We start from the raw sequence: 16,613 nt of genomic DNA, 5'->3' as shown, positions 1-16,613 counted from the left end.
TCTATGAGATGCTCTGATAGTCTGTTGACATTTTAAGGGATGCAGTTTTTTTTTTTTTTTTAAACAGACAGGGTCTCACTCTGTTGCCCAGGCTGGTGTGCATTGGTGCTACCATAGCTCAATGCCTCTAATTCCTGGGCTCAAATGATCCTTGCGCCTTCAACCTCCCACGTAGCTGGGACTACAGGTGTACACCACTAAGCCTGGCTAATTTTTAAATTTTTTTGTATAGATGGGGTCTTGCTAGGTTGCCCAGGCTGGTGTTGAACTCCTGGCCTCAAACGACTCCTGCCTCAGCCTCCCAAAGTCCTACGATTGACAGGTGTGAGCCACCACACCGCAGTCTGGGATGCAGTTGTTGTGAGAGGTCAAGATGTTTTAAAACGTGAAGATAAACCGGGCATGGTGGCTCACGCCTGTAATCCCAACACTTTGGGAGACCGAGGCGGGCGGATCACCTGAGGTTGAGAGTTCGAGACCAGCCTGACCAACATGGAGAAACCTCGTCTCTACTAAAAATACAAATTTAGCTGGGCGTGGTGGTGCATGCCTGTAATCCCAGCTACTCGGGAGGCTGAGGCAGGAGAATTGCTTGAACCCGGGAGGTAGAGGTTGCGGTGAGCTGAGATCACGCCATTGCACTCCAGCCTGGGCAACAAGTGAAACTCTGTCTCAAAAAAAAAAAGTGAAGATAAAATGTAATGTGTTTGGTTATGAAGGGCTGTCTGGGATTGAAAATGTGCAACCTCTGTCTAACAGACGCTTCTGCTTTGTCTGGGTGGTGCGGCTGAGTGGGGAAGTGTAGGTTTGGGAGTGAGAGCCTCAGTCTCTTTATCTGTAAAAGGGACACCAATCCCTCTCCCCATTGACAGGAGTGGGGAGCACAGGGTAGAGAAGCAGGTCCCAGAGAATGCTGCAGGGAAGGCCTGGGCACCCTTCCTCCAGCTAATCAGGACCTTGCCCCCCCATTCCACACCATAAATTTTTTTTTTTTTTTTGAGACAGAGTCTCACTCTGTCGCCGAGGCTCGAGTGCAGTGGCACTGTGTCGCCTCACTGCAACTTCTGTCTCCTGGGTTCAAGCAGTTCTCCTGCCTCAGCCTCCCGAGTAGTTGGGATTATAGGCGTCCACCACCACGCCCGGCTAGTTTTTATATTTTTAGTAGAGATGCAGTTTCACCATGTTGACCAGGCTGGTCTTGAACTCTTGACCTCAGGTGATCTGCCTGCCTCGGCCTCCCAAAGTGCTGGGATTACAGGCGTGAGCCACTGCGCCCAGCCGCTTAAATATTATTTTCTAATTTTTTTTAAATCTTTTTGAGACAGGGTCTCGCTCTGTCACAGGCTGGAGTGTGGCGGCGCGATCTCGGCTCACTGCGACCTCCGCCTCCTGGGCTCAAGTCATCCTCCCACCTCAGCCTCCTGAGTAGCTGGGATTACAGGCCCACACCGCCATGCATGGCTAATTGTTTTTAATTTTTGTAGAGATGGAGTTTCACCGTGTTGCCCAGGCTGGTCTCAAACTCCTGACCTCAAGTGATCTGCCTGCCTTGGCCTCCCAAAGTGCTGGGATTACAGGCATGAGTCACTGTGCCTGGCCTAAAAAAATTTTTTTTGGGATGGGGTCTTGCTGTGTTGCCCAGGCTGTTCTTTTTTTTTTTTTTTTGAGACAGAGTCTCGCTGTGTTGCCCAGGCTGGAGTACAGTGGCACGATCTCAGCTCACGGCACGCTCCGCCTCCCGGGTTCATGCCGTTTTCCTGCCTCAGCCTCCCGAGTAGCTGGGACTACAGGGGCCCGCCACCACGCCCGGCTAATTTTTTCTTTTTGTTTTTAGTAGAGATGGGGTTTGACCGTGTTAGCCAGGATGGTCTCGATCTGCTGACCTTGTGATCTGCCCGCCTCGGCCTCCCAAAGTGCTGGGATTACAGGTGTGAGCCACCGCGCCTGGCCAACCAGGCCGTTCTTAAGCTCCCGGCGGTCCTCCCACTTTGGCCTTCCAAAGTGTTGAGATTACAGGCATGAGCCACTGTGCCCAGTTCCTACCGTAAATACTACTTGAGTACCTCCTATGTGCAGCATAGGACTAGGAATAAAAAATAACTTGTAGCATACCTAGTAATGCTGGCGTGAGCAGTCTGGCCGAATGTGGCCCACGTCTTGTTTTTGTAAATAAAGTTTTATTGGTACAGAGCAACGCCCAATCGTTTACTGTCTGGGTGCTTTCCTGGCAACAGGCAGCAGACGCCCTTTCAAAGAAAAGCTTGCTGTCTTCAGTGGGCAGAGACAATAAGGAACTAACACCTGTGATAACAGGTGATAAGCAGTGGAGAAAAACATTTCAGGAAAGGGCGTGGCAGGGTAAGTTGCAATGTTAAAAAGGACAGTTAGGGAAGGCTGAGCTGTAAGAGAAGGGAGTGAAGGAGTTAGGGTATAGACAGGCGGGAGTGTGCAGGGTCTTCCCTGTATATCTGGAGGGAGGGCCTGATTCAGGGCCAGGGGCAGAGGTGGGCTGGAGCTACTCTGGACTAGCCCATTGGCAGTGACAAAGCCTTCTGGTTCTTTGCTGTTTAAGGAACTTATATCCCTATCATGATCACATGCAGCCCCCCCGCCCCCCCCCCCCGACTCGAACCAGGGAGGACTTCAGGTGCCCACCATACAGTTTCTAGAAGGGTCCCCAGCAACTACTGTTGCAGAGGGAAGATTGCATTGGTGGGCCAGACATGGTGGGTGAGTCACTCGGCCTCCCAAAGCATTGGGATTACAGGCGTGAGCCACCGCACCTGGCCTTAGTTTTAATTTTTAATAAATTTTTTTTGAGACAGGGTCTTGCTCTGTCTCCCAGGCTGCACGAAATCTCAGCTCACTGCAGCCTCAGCCTCCTGTGCTCGAGCGATCCTCCCACCTCAGCTTCCAGGGTAGCTGGGTTACAGGCGTGCACCACCACACCCGGTTAATTTTTTTGTATTTTTTTGTAGAGATAAGAGTCTCTATCAGCCCAGGCTGGTCTTGAACTCCTGGGCTGAAGTGATCTGCTGCCCACCTTGACCTCTGGTAGTGCTGAGATTAAAGGTGTGAGCCACCACGCCAGGCTACAGCTTGCATTTTTTTCATGGAGGTGAAATTCATGTGGCATACAATTAACCATTTGAAATGTGTATACTTTAGTGGTATTTGGTGTATTCATCCTGTGTAATCACCAGCTATCCATGGTTTCAAAATTGAATATTTATTTATTTGAGAGAGAGTCTCACTCTGTCACCCAGGCTGGAGTGCAGTGGCGTGATCTCGGCTCACTGCACCTTCCACCTCCTAGGTTCAAGTGATTCTCCTTCCTAAAAACCTCCCGAGTAGCTGGGACTATAGGGACACGCCACCATGCCCGGCTAATTTTTGTATTTTAAATAGAGACGGAGTTTCACCATGTTGGTCAGGCTGGTCTATAACTCCTGACCTCAGGTGATCCGCCCGCCTCTGCCTCCCAAAGTGCTGTGATTACAGGCATGAGCCGCCACTCCCAGCCCTGAATTTTTGTTTTAAGCAAGGACAAATGGCATTTGGCTAGAAGCAGACATGGACTCTGACCTTGTAGTAGGTGCTTTTAGCTTCTCTGAGCTCCAGGGTTTGTAACCATAAATAATAACAATAATCATAGACCAGGCTCAATGGCTCAGGTCTGTCATCCCAGCACTTTGGGAGGCTGAGGTGGGAGGATCGCTTGAGCCCAGGAGTTCTAGACCCCAGACTTCGCAACGTAGTGAGATCCTGACTCTACAAAAAAGAAAAAATAAAAATTAGCTGTACATGGTGGTGCACACCTGCAGTCCCAGCTACTCAGCAGGCAAAGGTGGGGCGATTGCTTGAGCCCGGGAGGTTGAGGCTGCAGTGAGTCATGATCGCACCACCTCAGCTCCCCAGGTAGCTGGGACTATAGGCGCCTACCACCACGCCCAGCTAATTTTTGTATTTATAGTAGAGACGGGGCGGGGGGTGGGGGGGGGGGTTTCGCCATGTTGGCCAGGCTGGTCTCGAACTCCTGACCTCAAGTGATCCACGATCCACCCGCCTCGGCCTCCCAAAGTGCTGGTATTATAGGTGTGAGCCATCGTGCCGGCTGTGTGTTTTAGGTTTTTTTGTTTTTGTTTTTGAGACACAGTGTCGCACTGTTGCCCAGGCTGGAGTGCAGTGGCGCGATCTTGGCTCACTGCAGCCTCTGCCTCCTGGGTTCAAGCAATTCCCCTGCCTCAGCCTCCTGAGTAGCTGGGATTACAGGTGTGTGCCACCACGCCCGGCTAATTTTGTATTATTAGTAGAGATGGGGTTTTACCATGTCTGCCAGGCTGAACTCCTGGCCTCAAGTGATCTGCCCGCCTCTGCCTCCCAAAGTGCTGGGATTATAGGTGTGAGCCACTGTGCCCAGGTGTGTGTTTTAGGTTTTGATGGTCATTGGTCTTAGCTTCTAAGGTGTCGGGTGAGATAATAACTGGGGTGAGTAGGCGGCAGCCAGTTACTTGATTTGGGGAGCCAGGTCTTGAGCTCAGCCTAGGGCGAGAGGCAGGGAGACCCCCATACCGCAGGTTGGTATGAGGGATTCCAGTCAAGTCTTTGGAGAGGCCAGTGAGCTCTGGGCCTAACTCTGAGTGCCCCCTGGCACCCTGAGGCCTGCATCCTTCTTGGTGAAACGGGGGGATGGCAACTGCTCGGTCCTTGGGTGTGGGTGTGAGCAGTGGGTGGGGCAGGGGGGCACTGTGGGGGCTTGGAGTATAGTCTAGAGATGGAAGGAGACCAGGCAGGATGGCCTGGCATGGGCTGTGCTTCCTCGGGGTTTATTTTAGAGCCTCTTTTGTGAGTTGCGGGATGCCTTGATCCTCTCCTCACCCTAATGTGTATCTCTTTGCTTTGGCCCTGGGAACATTGGAAATCACATTTATGGCTGGACAGGGTGGCTCATGCCTGTAATCCCAGCACTTTGGGAGGCCAAGGCAGGAGGATCGCATGAGGCCAGGAGTTTGAGACCAGCCTGGGCAACATAGTAAGGCCCCATCTCTACAAAAAAGAAAAAGAAAAAAATTAGTGGGGCGTGATGGTGTGTGCCTGTGGTCCCTGCTACCCAGGAGGCTGAGGCTGGAGGATTGATTGAGCTCAGGAGTTGGAGGCTGTAGTGAGCTATGATTGAGCCACTGCACTACAGCCTGGGTGAACAGAGAGAGACCCTGTCTTTAAAAAAAAGAAAAGAGGCCGGGCACGGTGGCTCATGCCTGTAATCCCAGCACTTTGGGAGGCCAAGGCAGGAGGATTGCTTGAGGCCTGCAGTTTGAGACCAGCCTGGGCAACATCGCAAGACCTCATCTCTGCAAAAAAGAAAAAGAAAAAAATTAGCTGGGTGGCCAGGCACGGTGGCTCACGCCTGTAATCCCAGCACTTTGGGAGGATGAGGCGGGTGGATCACCTGAGGTTGGGAGTTCGAGACCAGCCTGACCAACATTGAGAAACCTCATCTTTACTAAAAATACAAAATTAGCCAGGCGTCGTGGGGTATACCTGTAATCCCAGCTACTTGGGAGGCTGAGGCAGGAGAAACGCTTGAACCCGGGTGGCGGAGGGTGCGGTGAGCCGAGATCGCGCCATTGCACTCCACCCTGGGCAACAAGAGTGAAACTCCCATCTCAAAAAAAAAAAAAAAAAAAAAATTTTGCTGGGCCTGATGATGTGTGCCTGTGGTCCCAGCTACCCAAGAGGCTGAGGCTGGAGGATTGATTGAGCTCAGGAGTTGGAGGCTGCAGCGAGCTATGATCCAGCCACTGCACCGCAGCCTGGGTGAATTGAACAGAGTGAGACCCTGTCTCTAAAAAAAGAAACAACACTTGTGCAATCGGGTAATCCCAAATAGAAGTATGTCCTGGGTGGCAGGTCACAGGTGGCAGGTTCCAGCCACTGTGATATGGCAGGAAGTAAGGAAGATAGTCCCCGCCCTCAAGGAGGGAACTGTCTCTCGGGGAAGACAGAGGCGTGAAATCCACAAGGAGGCTGGCAGTTCTGTTTCCGAGGGGTTGTGGGTGGTCACAGGTCACTTGGGGCCTGCTTGGGTCGTGTGGCTGTTGGAGGCTTCTCTGGGGCCCAGGGAGACCCGAGGTGGGAGTGAAGGAGGAGCATTCTAGGAGGCCTGGGAGTTCGTGCCTGAGGGGCCAGGTGGGAAAGGGGCAGGCTCGTGACGTGACCAGGGAGAAGTTTGTTTGTTCTGGAGAGTGAGGTGAGGGGGGGTGGCACACTGGCCTCATCGCCGTAGCTGAGTAGGCATTGTGTGTCCATTTTACAGAGTTGCAGACTGAGGCACTGAGAACGGCACTGCCTTGCTGGGGATGCTGGGGGTTCCCGGCTGCTCCGCCCAGCCTGGGAGGAGGGGCTTTGGGTGCCGTTGAGCCCTGTGGTGGGCAGGAGCCGTTGGCTGGCATCCGGGCCTGGGTGCTGCTGGGCGGGTTTCACAAGCCCGGGCAGGGGCCGGCCTGGGCCACTAGGCTTCCGTGCAGCCTGGGGCAGGAAGAGCTGGCGGCTGATGTAAGCTCTTGCGCAAACCCTGGCTGCTGGCTTCCGGAGCCTTCTACCCACCCGCCTGCCACAGCAAGGCGGAAGCCCGGGGCTCAGCAGGGCTTGGAGGCCCTGCTGCCCCGGCTTGGGCCGCATGGATGGACTGACTGGCCACCGAGGCCCCGGGGCCCGAGGGCTTGGCGCTGGAGTCCGGTGAGGGGGCTGGGCCTGGCTGGACTGGAGTGTTGGGGGCCGGACACGGGGCGGTGGTGATGGCGTGTGGCCAGAGGGCACCCCTTGCTGCTCTGCCCACTCCTGTTTTTGGGGCCCAAGGTGGAGGCCCTGCCCTTCTTTGCCTCAGTTTCCCCACATGTACCCCAAAGAAGATGGGTTGGATATTCTGGGATCCTGTGCCCCTGGGAGGCGGTCAGTGAGCACTTGTATACAGGCCCTTTATTGGGGAGAAGGGGGGCACTGGGGACTCAGAGGCTGGACTGGGATCTGTGAGCTCCCACAGGCTGGACCGGGGCCATCTAGGAGCCCACATCTCCTGCAAAGCCACATAACTTATCCATGCCCCCTGTAAACAGTGCTCACAACACAGGGCCTTAAAGGAGGTGGCTCTAGGGTACACACGGAATCTCTCCGCTGGGGGCTGGCCAGTGGTAGCACCCAGCTGGAGGTGCTTTGCTGCCACCTCCTGAGGGTGTTGCTGGGAGGATTTGAAATCAGCTGCACGGTGCCTGGTGCATGCCAGCTTTTAGTGAATGGGTGCCATGGCTGGTTATTGTTATTATTTATATTTTGAGTCCAGGTCTTGTTCTGTCGCCTGGATTGGAGTGCAGTGTTGTAATTGCAGTCACAGCTCACTGCAGTCTCCTAGCTCTTGGGCTCAACCCATCCTCTCGCCTCAGCCTCCAGAGACTATAGGCGAGAGCCACCTTGCCCGGCCTGTTGTCATTATTTATCATTATATTGTTTTTTTTTGAGACGGAGTCTCACTCTGTTGCCCAGGCGGGAGTGCAGTGGCACGATCTCAGCTCACTGCAACCTCCACCTCCTGGGTTCAAGCGATTCTCCTGCCTCAGCCTCCCGAGTAGCTAAAATTACAGGTGCCTGCCACCACGCCCAGCTAATTTTTTGCATTTTTTTTTTTTTTTTTCGAGACAGAGTCTCTCTCTGTCGCCCAGGCTGGAGTGCAGTGGAGCGATCTCAGCTCACTGCAACCTCCGCCTCCGGGCTTCAAGTGATTCTCCTGCCTCAGCCTCCCGAGTAGCTAAAATTACAGGTGCCCGCCACCACACCCAGCTAATTTTTAGCATTTCTTTTTGTTTTTTGTTTTTTTTTGTTTGAGATGGAGTCTCTCTCTGTTGCCCAGGCTGGAGTGCAGTGGAGCGATCTCAGCTCACTGCAACCTCCGCCTCCCAGCTTCAAGCGATTCTCCTGCCTCAGCGTCCCGTGTAGCTGGGACTACAGGTGCCCGCCACCACATCCAGCTAATTTTTTGTATTTGTCTTTTTAGTAGGGGCGGGGTTTCACCATGTTGGTGAGGCTGGTCTCTAACTCCTGACCTTGTGATTCGCCTGCCTTGGCCTCCCAGAGTGCTGGGATTATAGGCTTGAGCCACCGTGCTCGGCCTCATTATATTGTTTTTGTGGTTAAACACATGCTTCCTTCCCTATCGTTCCCGAAGGGAGGCATGTTTATCTCCATTTTGTTGATGTGCAAACCGAGACCTGGTAAGGGAAGCCCCGTGCGCCAGGGCCTGCATGCTTCTCTCTGACCTGTGACCCAGAGGCCTGCCAGGGTCTTCCCTTAGAGGGGATGGCGTTTGGGGCTTGTGGGACAGAGCCTCTGGGTGGCAGCTGGGAGGCACCCTGTCCGATGTGGGCCTGGCCACGTGGGGCATGGCGGGGCTGGCTGTGGCTTCCACCCAGGCCCTGCTGATTTCCATCATCTTTCTGAGCAGCAGTCGGCCCCGTGGCCCCTATTGGCAGTGACCCCGGGGTGGGGCCTGCTGTCTGGAGGGGTTGCCCTCCACGGGGCTCCCTTAGCGGCCCCCATGCCTGCCGCTCCATTCATCACGGATTCATTCCCTAAGCCACTGTGGCTCGGTGGTGCCAGCCATGGGCTGGGGGACACCCTGCAGGGCTGCATTCTGAGTCCCTGCTTTCTGGCTGTGTGACCTGGCACTTCCCATCTCTGAGCCTCACCTTCTTTTTCTGTGAAATGGGCACACGGGGCTGGCTAGGGCTGCTGTGGGAGGTGATTCTCTGGCTGGAGAGTGGGTGTCATCTCTGGGCCTGCAGAGCTCAGCATATGAGCCCCCCGCCTGTAAGTCCCCCACCGCCTTGCCCTGTGGCCTCTGGAAGTCCCAGTGCACCACCGACTTCAGGATTCCACCTGCAGATGGGGAGAATGGTGCCGGGCCGGATCTGGGCTGGTTGGGCGGCAGGGGTGGAAGGCCCTCCTCCGAGGGTGCGGGGTGCCCAGGGCTGAGGGTCTGCTGTGGGGGGCTTCCTGCCGTATTGTGCTTTCTCAAACCCTGGGTCTGGTTGGGTTGATCCAGGACCATCTTGCAGCCCAGGGGTGGGGCCGGAGCAGGGGAACCCTCTTTGGTCTCCTGGCCAGCATCAGTTCCACACAGCTGGGGAGAGGCGGCGGTCTCGGGGCGGTGGGTCGGGGCGGTGGGCCGGGGCGGCGGCGCCCCCCTGGTTGTCTGCCTGACGGTCCTCCCAACTTCTCTCTGCAGGCGAGGCCTTCTTGGGCAGCTTTGTGGCCAGCGGGATGGGGCCCTCGGCCTCGTCCCATGGGAGCCCGGTGCCACTGCCCTCTGACCTCTCCTTCCGCTCCCCAACCCCTAGCAACCTGCCCATGGTGCAGCTGTGGGCTGCCCACGCCCATGAAGGTAAGGAACATGCCGGGGTCGGGGCTGAGGGCTGCTGGGCTGACGTCCCAGCCACTCTGGCCACTTCATGTGCCCCTCTGTTGTCATCGCTGAGCTGGGGCTGGTGGGTCCCAGGTCACCTGGCTTCCCTGTTGTTTCTCAAACGCTCAGGGCTTCTTCTTGTCACTGTCACAGGGCATTTGTATGAGCTGTTTCCTCTCCTTTCAGCCTGACACCCCATGCCACAGACCACCTTCCAGTCCTCCTCCGGCTCAGCTCAGAGACCCCCTCTTCCCCACCCACTTCCATCACTTGCTTGTGACGACAGATTATCTCATCATTCATGAACTACCTGCTTTCCCACCGGAGTGAGCCCTGAGTTCAGTGCCTAGTGTGATCTACTCAGCACTGTATCCCTGGTACACAGTAGGCTCATTAATAATTACAGGAGCAGGCCGGGCATGGTGGCTCACAGCTGTAATCCCAACAGTTTGGGAGGTTGAGGTGGGAAGATCACCTGAGGGCAGGAGTTCGAGACCAGCCTGGGCAACATAGCAAGACCCCATCTCCACAAAAAAAAATTTCCCAGAGCGGGGGGACCTGGGGCTGTTGGGGCCTTTTCTTCTGCATTTCTGCAGCCATGCCCCTCAATGTAGGGGCTCTGCAGGCCTGGCTTCCCCGGGGTCGTGAGCAGATTCTGGATTTCTCTAGAGCCTCACTTTCATTTTCTGCCTGCAGACCTCCAAGCTCCTCTGTCTTCTCTGGCTTTGACAGGTTGTGGATGTTGGGCGCTAGGTACTTCCTTCTCCCTCCTCCCTCCTTCCTCCTTCCTCCTCCCAGGTGTCCTGTAGGTGCTCGTAGTTCCTGGAAGGTTGCAGCCCTGGAGCTCCTGCTGCAGGCTTAGGGCTCTTCCGGCCCTCCCCAGCCACTCTCCCTCCACTTCCTCCTGCGGGGCCAGGTCTGACCGTCATCCCGAATCCTGCGGCTGCTGTGTTCAGCCCAGGAGGAGACAGGTTCAGCCAGAGGCGTCTCTAGTCACAGGACACCATCCAGTCCTTACAGTACTTTGCCCATTGTACAGATGAGGTCAGCGAGTCTGCTCTTCCTGGACACTCTGGGAAAGGCATCTGAATCCAGGCACGAGGGTGCCCAGCCTGCACAGAGTGGGCCTTCTAGGCTGGGGTCGCACCTGAGCCTCCCACTTTAACCAGCCAAGGCAGATGCCAGAGGGTCTGGATGAGGAGAGCCTGCCTCTCGGGACTGTCTGCCACCAGCTCACTACCTCTCTGTCCCTGAGACTTTTCTCTTTGGCCAACAAATCCTAGTGATGACCACAAACACACAGGGTGCTTACCACAGCCCAGTGCACACTCAGCTCACTTCAGCCTCAGAGCCAGCCCTGCCTGGGGAAGGGACTGTTAGGCCCTTTTTTTTTTGAGACAGGGTCTTGCTCTGTCGCCCAGGCTGGAGTGCAGTGGTGCAATCTCAGGTCACTGCAACCTCCGCCTCCCAGGCTCAAGCCATTCTCCCACCTCAGCCTCCTGAGTAGCTGCGACTACAGGTGCACACCATCACGCCCGGTTAACTACTGTATTCGTTTTTGGTGGAGTCGGGGTTTCACCATGTGTCCCAGGCTGGTCTTGAACTGCTAGGCTCAAGCGATCGTCCCACCTTGACCTCCCAAAGTGCTGGGATTACAGGCATGAGCCACTGTGCCCGGCCTATTAAGCCCATTAGGTCCATTTTACAGACGGGAGAGCAGAGACCTGATGCCTGTGTGGGAGTGCTGTTTTTTTATTGTTGGTTGTATTTTATTTATTTATTTATTTTTTGAAATGGAGTCTTGCTCTGTCGCCCAGGCTGGAGTATATAGTGGCACAATCTTGGCTCACTGCAACCTCTACCTCCCGGGTTCAAGCAATTCTCCTGCCTCAGCCTCCTGAGTAGCTGGGATTACAGGCGTGCGCCACCACGCCTGGCTAATTTTTGTATTTTTAGTACAGACAGGGCTTTACCATGTTGGTCAGGCTGATCTCGGTTCACTGCAACCTCCGCCTCCTGAGTTCAAGAGATTCTCCTGCCACAGCCTCCTGAGGAGCTGGGACTACAGGCGCCTGCTACCACACCCGGCTAATTTTTTGTATTTTTAGTAGAGATGGGGTTTCACCATGTTGATCAGGCTGGTCTCGAACTCCTGACCTCGTGATCCACCCAACTCGGCCTCCCAAAATGCTGGGATTACAGGCATGAGCCACTGCTCCGGCTGGGAGTGCTGTTTGAATGACTGGATGAGAGAACAGGTATCGGGTAGCCCTTTTGTTTGTGGGTGTTGTCAATGGCATGATTGACAAGGCGGTGCTGGAGAGAAGACATCGGCCCAGTGGGCCAGGGACAGGTCCTGCATCCCTGGCCTTAGCAGGGGCAGCTGGGTATGGGGTACCTGAGTCCCTGAGAGATCTCTAATTGGCCTGGGATCCCATAGGACTCTGGGCTCAGGCAGAGAATCAGGACCCTTACCCAGCACCCTAGCACCTGCCTGCCTCTTAGGGCTGTCATTCTGTGTGCCCTTTAAAAAAAAAAAACTATTTAAATTTTTTTTTTTTTTTTTTTTTAAAAATAGAGATGGGGTCTCACTATGTTTCCCAGGCTGGTCTCAAACTCCTGGGCTCAAGCAATCCTCCCCCATCGGCCTCCCAGAGTGCTGGGATTAAAGGTGTGAGCCACCATGCCTGGCCTCTGTGTGCTCTCTTAGGTGACTTCTCCTCTCTCCATGGCTACCCCTTCCTTCTTTGTCCTGCAAGGTCCCAATTCTGTTTATTTTTATTTTTAAAAAATTCTGAGCCGGATGTGGTGGCTCACACCTGTAATCCCAGCACTTTGGGAGGCTGAGGTGGGTGGATCACTTGAAGCCGGGAGTTCGAGACCAGCCTGATCAACATGGTGAAACCCCATCTCTACTAAAAATACAAAATTAGCCGGGTGTGGTAGCAGGCGCCTGTAGTCCCAGCTCCTCAGGAGGCTGTGGCAGGAGAATCTCTTGAACTCAGGAGGTGGAGGTTGCAGTGAACCGAGATCCTGCCACTGCACTCCAGCCTGGGCCACAGAGTAAGACTCTGTCTCAAAAAAAAAAAAAAAAAAAATCTGAATAGTTGAAGTCAGCACGTCCTGATGCTGGTGCTGGGCATTGCTGGTGAGGGGGTGGCCTTTGGGGAGGCGGGCAGGATCCTTGGTGGGAGGAATTCCTTCCTGGCAGCTCCTGCCTGGGAGACCCAGCAGCTGAAGATGCTGGGTCCGCTGAGGTTCAGAGAAGGCAGGTGACCAGCTTGGGGTCACACAGCAGAGAAAGGGCCTGTGTTAGGCTGAGGTTAAGAGTCCTGGCTGCAGAGTTCGATGGCCTCGATCCAAAGCCAGGCAGCTCTGATGTATCGTCTTGGGCAAGTGGCCTGCTCTGAGTTTTCTCGTCTTTAAAGTGAGGACATTAAGTCTCTTCCTTATAGGTTGTTTTTGAGGTTTAAATGAGGATGACAGTGGCAAAGCTCTTGGTCATGTTTGGTAGGCTGTTATCGGGCCCTGCTAGTTGGATCCATTCTGATCCTCTTTCTGGGGGGGACTGGAGACCCCAATCCCCCGTGAGGGCTGCCTGGGCCTGGAGAGAGACCCAGGGTTGGGGAGCAGGAGAATGCATTGCCCTGAGGAGCTGCTGTTAAACCTCGAGGCGCCCTGCACCAGCGGTCGGCTGCCAAAATAGTTAATTTCCAGGAGCTGGAAGGAAGCTCCTGGTGAGCAGCACAAATTGGCCCAGCCCAGCTTTTCTCTTTTCTGTTACAGGCTTCTCCCACCTGCCCAGTGGGCTGTACCCATCCTACCTCCACCTGAACCACCTGGAGCCCCCCAGCAGTGGGAGCCCCCTCCTCAGCCAGCTGGGTCAGCCCAGCATTTTCGATACCCAGAAAGGTCAGGGGCCAGGAGGAGGTAAGACTGTGGAGTCCGGGGTTGGGGGTGGCACAGGGGCCTTCTGAGAGGCTTCTGGGGCCTTTGGCAGCATCCAGGTAGCCCCCAGCTCTGTCCAGGATGCTGGCTTTTTTTTTTTTTTTTTTTTTTTTGAGACAGGGTCTCACTCTGTTGCCCAGGCTGGAGTGCAGTGGTGCGATCAGGTCACTGCTGCCTCAAACTCCCACATGATGCACCTGACTCAGCCCCCCAAGTAGCTGGGACTGCAGACACCCCCCACCACAGCCAGCTGACTTTTTAACTTCCCTGTAGAGGTGGAGTCTTGCTGTGTTGCCCAGGATGGTTTCAAACTCCTGGCCTCAAGCAATCCTCCTACCTCGGCTTCCCAAAGTGCTGGGATTACAGATGTGAGCCATTGTGGCCTAAGATGCTTTTTTGAGACCTGAGTCCCTAAGACCCCCCACAGGCTCCTTGGGCCCACCCACAGCCCTGGGTGCCTTCTGGTCACACTGTCCTCTTAGGGGCCCTGCTAGGCCTTCCGGGCAACTTCGAAAACAACCCCTGGTCTCTCCTTTTACAGATGAGGAAACTGAGGCTTGGGAAGGGTAGATTTAAACTTGGTTCTAGGTATTTCCAGAGCCTGCGCTCTCTAGGGCTGGGACGCCCATTTCTTCTTGCCCTGGGGGGTGCCTTGCCTTGGTGTGAAACCTCGGGGCTCCCTGCACCAAAACCGTTTAATTTCCAAGAAAAAACACTGGGTTGAGTGCGGCTCAAGCCTGTAATCCCAGCACTTTGGGTGGCCAAGACGGGTGGATCACCTGAGGTCAAGAGTTCAAGACCAGCCTGACGAACATGGTGAAACCCCACCTGTATTAAAAATACAATAATTGGCCGTGCGTGGTGGGGTGCGCCTGTAATCCCAGCTACTCGGGAGGCTGAGGCAGGAGAATCGCTTGAACCCAGGAGGTGGAGGTTGCAGTGAGCCAAGATTGCGCCACTGTACTCCAGCCTGGGTGAGGAGAGCGAGACTCTTTCTCAAAAAAAAAAAAAAAAAAAAAAAAACCAAAACCAAAACACTGGGGGAGGCATGGGTTGGTCCATCCCCCTCTCAGGGGTCCGCCTCCGCCCAGGCAGGGGTGGGAGGGGAGGTGGCGCTCGCTCACTGCCTGCTGTTCCCTTCTCCGCAGACGGTTTCTACCTGCCCACCGCGGGGGCTCCGGGCTCCCTGCACTCTCACGCGCCCTCGGTCCGGACCCCTGGCGGCGGCCACTCCTCGGGCGCCCCGGCCAAAGGCTCGTCGTCGCGGGACGGTACAGCCAAGGAGCGGGCGGGCCGCGGCGGGGAGCCGCCTCCGCTTTTCGGCAAGAAGGACCCGCGCGCCCGGGGCGAGGAGGCCTCGGGGCCACGGGGCGTGGTGGACCTGACCCAGGAGGCGCGCGCCGAGGGCCGGCAGGACCGGGGGCCCCCGCGCCTGGCTGAGCGCCTGTCGCCCTTCCTGGCTGAGTCCAAGACCAAGAATGCGGCGCTGCAGCCGTCGGTACTGACCATGTGCAACGGCGGCGCCGGGGACGTGGGGCTGCCCGCGCTGGTGGCCGAAGCGGGGCGCGGGGGTGCCAAGGAGGCTGCCCGGCAGGACGAGGGCGCGCGGCTGCTGCGGCGCACGGAGACCCTGCTCCCTGGGCCGCGCCCCTGCCCCTCACCGCTGCCCGCGCCCCCCAAAGGGCCTCCTGCACCCCCCGCGGCCACCCCCGCCGGCGTCTACACCGTCTTCCGCGAGCAGGGCCGCGAGCACCGCGTGGTGGCGCCCACCTTCGTGCCTTCCGTGGAGGCCTTCGACGAGCGCCCGGGGCCCATCCAGATCGCATCCCAGGCGCGCGATGCCCGGGCCCGCGAGCGCGAGGCTGGCAGGCCAGGGGTCCTGCAGGCGCCCCCTGGCTCCCCGCGGCCTCTGGACCGGCCCGAGGGCCTGCGCGAGAAGAACTCGGTCATCCGCTCGCTCAAGCGGCCGCCCCCCGCGGATGCCCCCACGGTGCGGGCCGCACGCGCCTCCCCGGACCCCCGCGCCTACCTGCCTGCCAAGGAGCTGCTCAAGCCCGAGGCGGACCCGAGGCCCTGCGAACGTGCCCCCCGCGGCCCAGCCGGTCCTGCAGCCCAACAGGCCGCCAAGCTCTTCGGCCTGGAACCCGGGCGCCCCCCGCCCACCGGCCCTGAGCATAAATGGAAACCCTTCGAGCTGGGCAACTTCGCCACCACGCAGATGGCCGTGCTGGCCGCGCAGCACCACCACAGCCGCGCCGAAGAGGAGGCCGCCGTGGTTGCTGCCTCCTCCTCCAAGAAAGCCTACCTGGACCCTGGGGCTGTGCTGCCCCGCTCGGCGGCCACCTGTGGCCGGCCGGTCGCTGACATGCACTCTGCGGCCCACGGGCCTGGAGAGGCCTCGGCCATGCAGAGCCTTATAAAGTACAGTGGCAGCTTTGCCCGGGAGGCCGTGGCCGTGCGCCCTGGTGGCTGTGGCAAGAAGAGCCCCTTTGGAGGTTTGGGCACCATGAAACCCGAGCCTGCGCCCACCTCTGCGGGTGCCTCCCGAGCCCAGGCCCGTCTCCCACACTCCGGAGGCCCTGCAGCGGGCGGCGGCCGGCAGCTGAAGCGGGACCCCGAGAGGCCCGAGAGCGCCAAAGCTTTCGGGCGCGAGGGCTCTGGTGCCCAGGGTGAGGCAGAAGTGCGACACCCGCCTGTGGGCATTGCAGTGGCTGTGGCCCGGCAGAAGGACAGTGGCGGCAGTGGCCGGCTGGGGCCTGGGCTGGTAGACCAGGAGCGCTCTCTGTCGCTGAGTAACGTCAAAGGTAGGTTCTGGGCAGAGCCCAGGTGCGGGTAGGATCTTGGGTCTCTCTGCCGTTTCCCGTACATTACAGTGTGGGCCCTTTCCCTTTGCTATTGCTAAGTCTTTATAAGTATCATTTTTTTAAATGGTCTTGAATGTTCTGTTGCGAGCATGTACCATGGTTCAGTTTTCCACTCCCTTGGTGGGCATTTTCGTTTGTTCCTTCTCCGATGTTTTGTGTTCGGAACGTTGCTTTCAGTCTTTGTGTGCATTGCATCTTCGTGATACTTTTAGTCATTTCCTGAGAATAGATGGTCTTGGGAATAGACAAATATCAAACCTTCAATTTGAAGTCATCGAGGGACCTAACTGTGCCTTACCGATTCCAGTGTCCCCGGTACCTAGCCAGCCTGGGCTCTGGCACGTAGT

General features: G+C 56.6%; 1 protein-coding gene across 9 annotated transcripts in view; it reads left to right on the top strand.

Moving 5' to 3' along the window:
• Positions 1-16,613, top strand: part of TNRC18 (trinucleotide repeat containing 18) — a 117,986-nt gene that overhangs the window by 22,031 nt on the left and 79,342 nt on the right. For 7 of the 9 annotated variants that reach the window (XM_055114888.3, XM_034963595.4, XM_034963591.4 and 4 more), the window contains 3 exons: positions 9,278-9,433; positions 13,241-13,384; positions 14,551-16,206. In XM_055114888.3, the coding sequence (XP_054970863.1) occupies positions 9,313-9,433; positions 13,241-13,384; positions 14,551-16,206 (1,921 nt within the window). In that variant the 5' untranslated portion in view covers positions 9,278-9,312. Of the gene's footprint in view, positions 1-4,739; positions 6,739-9,277; positions 9,434-13,240; positions 13,385-14,550; positions 16,207-16,613 lie in introns of those variants that run through there. The other 2 variants (XM_063605607.1, XM_034963594.4) reach the window with 2 other exon arrangements.

This window comes from Pan paniscus, chromosome 6, assembly GCF_029289425.2.
Source record: "Pan paniscus chromosome 6, NHGRI_mPanPan1-v2.0_pri, whole genome shotgun sequence".
Classification (NCBI taxonomy): Eukaryota; Metazoa; Chordata; class Mammalia; order Primates; family Hominidae; genus Pan; species Pan paniscus.
The sequence above is the reverse complement of the archived record's forward strand: the minus strand, read 5'-3'. Positions and strand labels throughout refer to the sequence as shown.